This window comes from Manacus vitellinus, unplaced genomic scaffold, assembly GCF_001715985.3.
Source record: "Manacus vitellinus isolate BGI_N305 unplaced genomic scaffold, ASM171598v3 ctg7180002428988_pilon, whole genome shotgun sequence".
In the NCBI taxonomy this organism is placed as follows: Eukaryota; Metazoa; Chordata; class Aves; order Passeriformes; family Pipridae; genus Manacus; species Manacus vitellinus.
In genome coordinates, this window is record NW_021937911.1 from 2887 (window position 1) to 8171 (window position 5285).

Below are 5285 nucleotides of genomic sequence, written 5' to 3' on the forward strand. Positions count from 1 at the left end.
CATCAGGATTTGTCCTTCCCAAAGCTTGGGCGGATGGAGGAGGAGGCTGCGAGGAAGAGGAAGATGCCTTGGGCCCCCCAGGCAGGTGAGGAGGAAGTCAGTGTCCCTTTGGGCGGGTGTTGTGCTGGCTCTGTCAGCCCAGCATGGCCCCGGCTGCAGGACAACCCCGCTGGCGCCGCCGTCCTGCCGGGGCCGGAGTTGGGGGGATGTCCTTGGCCTTCCCTGTGGGCCGGAGGCAAATCCCCTGCCTGTCCTTCTTGCTTCCTGCCCCAGGCCCCGAGCTGAGGAGGGAGAGCGCGGAGGACAAATCCCCCCGTGAGACCCTGGTGGGAGAGGCCGTTTTGAAGGGCTCCCCGGCGCAGGAAGGAAGCGGGGAGGAAAAGGGCCGGAGATCCCCCCACAGGAGGGGCTCCAAAGCCAGCCCAGGGTGCTCTGAGGAGGAAAGAGCCAGCCTGTGCCGGGAAGGCAGCCTGAGCTTGAGGGGGAGCTCTGACCTGGTGGTCCCTGAGCAGCCTCCCAGCAGAGAGAAGCCCTTCCAGTACTTGGAATGTGGGAAGAGCTTCAGGAAAAGCTCCAACCTGATTAGACACCAGCACATCCACACCGGGGAGCGGCCCTACAGGTGTGGGGAATGTGGGAAGAGCTTCAGTGATAACTCGGGCTTGATCCAACACCAGCGCATCCACACTGGGGAACGGCCCTACCCGTGTGGGGAATGTGGGAAGAACTTCAGCTGTAGCTCCCACCTCCTCACCCACCAGCAGATCCACACGGGGGAACGACCCTACACGTGTAGGGAATGTGGGAAGAGCTTCAGCTTCTGCTCCAACCTCCGCACCCACAAGCGCATCCACACTGGGGAACGGCCTTATTCTTGTAAGGAATGTGGGAAGAGCTTCAGCCGAAACTCCCACCTCCTTTCCCACCAGCACATCCACTCTGGGGAGCTGCCCTACACATGTGCGGAATGTGGAAAGAGCTTCAGGAAGAGCTTCCACCTCCTCACCCACCAGCACACGCACACTGGGGAACGGCCCTACAAGTGTGGGGAATGTGGGAAGAGCTTCAGGCAGAGCTCCAACCTGATCCAACACCAGCGCATCCACAGTGGGGAACGGCCCTACAAGTGTGGGGAATGTGGGAAGAGCTTCAGGCAGCAATCCGGCCTGCTCACCCACCAGCGCATCCACACTGGAGAACGGCCCTACAAGTGCTTGCAATGTGGGAAGAGGTTTCCGACCAGCTCCAATCTCCTTGTGCACCAGCGGACACACACGGATGAGAGGCCCTTCCGCTGCACCGACTGCGGGAAGGGCTTCAAGCAGAACTCCACCCTCGTCACCCACCGGCGCATCCACACCGGGGAGAGGCCCTACAAGTGTGGGGAGTGTGGGAAGAGCTTCACCCACAGCTCTGCCTTGACCAGACACCAACGGACCCACCAGTAAGAGAAGCCCTACCAGTGCCCCGACTGCGGGAAGAGCTTTGGCTGCCGCTTCCACCCCGAATGAACCCCCTGATGCTGAGGCAACCCCTGGAGTGCAGTGACTGTCAGTCCATCCCTTTTACCACAAAGGACCAGTCCCCTTTCCCAGGGGCAGGTTCTTCCAACAGAACCCTTCTTGGGAGGTGTGTGGAGATTTCTGCCTTGGCTGGGGACCCCCCAAGGTCACTGCTGGAGGTTGAGAGCAGAGATCTCTCTCCATGAATGTTGGTCTGGGGGAGTTCCATCCAACCGTAATTAGGAATTACAGGTTTTGTGCCAGCTTGGGTAGAATTGCTTCAACAATTGCTTTAGTGTAGAGCACTGTCCTATCTTATGCCGTTCTCCTGGTAGTTTTAGTGTTTCTGTTGTGCCGTAAATAATTCTGATGAAGATCTTTTGTCTGATCATTTGGAACCCTAAATAAATTAATTTCTCTCAATAGATCTGATTTGCCATCATTTAACCTGGAGGACAAAAATGATTCAGTTACACCTCTGTAATTCCTCTAAACTGAAAGTGTTGGCATAATCCAAGGCTGAGATTGGATCCAGCACCCCACAGGAAGTTGGGAGCTCAGGGGGGCCACCCCCCTTTCCCAACGCCTCTGTGCCCAAAGACCCCCATGAGACCATCCGACCCACCAGACCACCCCCCCTTTTCCACCCTTCTCCCTGTTCCTTCCATATTCCCATTGTCCCCTCAATCCCCCATTTCCCCCCTGAACAGTTTTGGGGTCCCAACCCCCACTGTTTGCCCCCTCTCCTGTGGGCACTGAAGGATAAAATGAGGCTGCACACACAGAGTTCCATTGCAGGACTTGTCCACCCATCTTTCCAGTGTCCCCCTTTCATTGGGGTTCCTTTGGAAACAGCGCCTGGGCTTTGTCTTTTAGTCCACTGGAATTCCCAGCATGGCCCCAAAGCAGTGCCCTGATCCCACACATTCCCCTCCCCTCATGTGCTGGCTGTGTTCAGCCACCAGAGAAAAACACAGGCTGCCATGCAGAGCGTTCCAAGTGGTTTCCACTTTGGCAAACAGCACTCTCTGGATGGAAAACACCAGTCAAGGCCAAAACACTCCTTTTGGATCCGAATTAACTGAATGCAGCTGTTGCTGCCTTATGTTGTTCCCACATAAATTCTCAGGGTTCCTTTGCTTCCAGGAGGCCCCACATGCCCCAATGGCCCCTGGATTCCAAGAGCTTCCACAGTCTCCAAAGGTTCCTTTACTTCCATGAGGCCCTGCAGTCCCCAAATGCCCTTTGGATTCTCGGAGATTTCCCATTGTCCCAGGGTCCCTTGTGCTTCAGAAGGAGCTGCAGTGGGACAGTGGCCCCTTGGTTCCGTGAGCTCTGCAGTGTTCCAGGAATCCTTGGGTTCCAGGAGAGCCTGCAGTTCCACAAGGAGCACTTGAATGCAGGAGGTTCTGCAGGGTCCCAATGGCCCCTGGATTCTGGGAGGTTCAGAAATATCTCCGGGCTCCCTTGGTTCCAGGAGGACACACATGTCAGCAGGAACCCTTGGTTCCAGGAGGTTCGACAGTGTCCCAGAATTCCTTTGATTTCATGAGGCCCTGGATTGTCCCAATGGCCTCCTGATTCCATCAGCCCCCTCAATGTCACAATGGTCCCTTGGTTCCATGAGTTTCTGCAGCGTCCCAGGGTTCCTTTTGTTCCATGGGGAGCTGCAGTGTCACAATGGGCCCTGAATTCCAGGAGTTTTGCCAGGGCGACAGTGTTACCTTGATTCCATGAGATTCTTCAGTGTCCCAGGGTTCCTTTGGCTCCAGAAGGCCCTGCAGTGTCCCAATGGTCCTTGGTTCCATGAGGTTCCACCATGTCCTTGCTGGAACATGCGTGGCTGTAATGCTGCCCCACCTGCAGAGCTGCCTCCAGCTCTGGGCTCCAGCACAGGAAGGACATGGACCTGTTGGAGCGAGTGCAGAGGGGAGCAGCAAGAGGATCAGAGGGATGGAGCAGCTCTGCTGTGAAGAAAGGCTGAGAGAATTGGGATTGTTGAGGCTGGAGAAGAGAAGGCTTTGGGGTGACTTGATTGTGGCCTTGTAGTGCCTGAAAGGAGCCAACCAGAAAGATGGAGAGAGACTTTGGACAAGGGCCTGGAGTGACAGGACAAGGGGCAGTGGCTTCACACGGGTAGAGGGAAGGGTTGGAGGAGATAGTAGGAAGGAAATCTTTCCTCTGAGGGTGCTGAGATGCTCTTTAAGGCCCCTCCCAAGCCAAAGCATTCCATGATTGTGGGACTGGTGGGTGAGGTGGTGGTCGGAGCCGTCTGGGGCACAGGGACCCAAAATGAGGGAGTTTTCCATTGTGGGGGAAGGAAGGAGGGGGCAGCAGAACTGACCCCTTGGACACCTGGCAGGCAGGCTTTGGCTGGAAGCTGCTGATGGGGAGCTGAGTGAAGCCCCCACAATGCAGGAGGAAATGGTCAGTGACCTGCTCTGCCAGTGAGACCCCCCCAAGTGCCTGGGCCCACATGGGATGCAGCCAGGAGTCCTGAGGGAGCTGGAGAAAGAGCTGGCCAAGCCACTCTCACTCATTCCCCAGCAGTGCTGCACAACTGCACAAGTCCCAGCTGACTGGCAACAAGCAAATGGGATGCCCATCCCCAGGAAGGGCCAAAAGGAGCATCAGAGGGACTGGAGAGCTGCTCAGCAGGAAGGGACTTGGGGGTGCTGCTTGACAGCAGCTGGATATGAGGCAGAGTGTGCCCAGCGGGGCAAGAAGGCCAAGGGCATCGTGGCCTTTGTGGAGAAGAGTGTGGCCAGCAGGAGCAGAGAACTGATTGCCCCTCTGTGCTGGGCACTGGGGAGGCCCCACCTGGAGTGCTGTGTCCAGTTCTGGCCCCTCAGTGCCAAAAGGCCCTTGAGGGGCTGGAGCGTGTCCAGAGAAGGGAACGGAGCTGGGGAAGGCTCTGGAAAACATGTCTGCTGAGGGACGGCTGAGGGAACTGGGCTGGTGGAGTGTGGAGAAGGGGAGGCTCAGGGGGGACCTCATTGCTCTCTGCAATGACCTGAAAGGAGGTTTTAGTGGGTGTGGGGGTTGATCTCTTCTGCAAAGTCTTTAGTGACAGGAAGAGAGGAAACGACCTAAACTGCATCAGGCGAGGATCAGATTAGATGTTAAAAAAAAACTTTTTCCACTGAGAGTGTTCATGCATTGGAACAAGTAGCCCAGGGAGGTGGTGGAGTCTCTGGAAGCGTTCAGGTGTGTGGTGGGTTGACTTTGACTGGACACAAGGTGCCCTCTCAGCCGCTCTATCATTCCCAGTGGGACAGGGGAGAGAGTAAGGTGGGAAAAAAACCTGACTTGTCGGTTGAGATAAGGCAGTTTATTTAAAGTAAAAAGCAAAGCAATGCTTGAACACCCAGAATCAAAAGACAGCAGGGTTTGTTCTCTGCTTCCCATGAGCAGCCATGGTCGGCCACTCCCCAGGAGCAGGGCTTGGGTCCGCGGGACGGTTCCTCAGCAGGCAGCCATCAGACAATGAATGCCCCCCTCCTGCTCCGGGCCTCAGCTTTTAGAGCTGAGCTGACCTCCCATGGGCTGCAATGTCCCTTGGGTCAGTTGGGCTCAGCTGGCCTACTTGGGTCCCCTGCCAGGCTCTTGCCCTCAGCTAAGGAAGGAATGTCCCAGTGTTGGTGCTGTGCTCAGCAGTGGCCAAAACACTGGGGTGTTCTCAACACCCTTCCAGCTGCCAATGCCAAGCCCAGCCCTGGGAGGGCTGCTGTGGGGAACTGAACTGCAGCTCAGCCAGACCCAACCCAAATATCTATGGCACAT

General features: G+C 56.5%; 1 protein-coding gene across 1 annotated transcript; it reads left to right on the forward strand.

Moving 5' to 3' along the window:
- Nucleotides 1–488: 488 nt before the first annotated feature.
- On the forward strand, nucleotides 489–1511 carry LOC108642646 (zinc finger protein 551-like; the record flags this gene model as incomplete). Its single annotated transcript, XM_029965318.1, has 1 exon — nucleotides 489–1511. A coding segment is annotated over one exon (960 nt), but the record flags the coding sequence as incomplete, so codon positions are not given.
- Between the last annotated feature and the right edge of the window lie 3774 nt (nucleotides 1512–5285).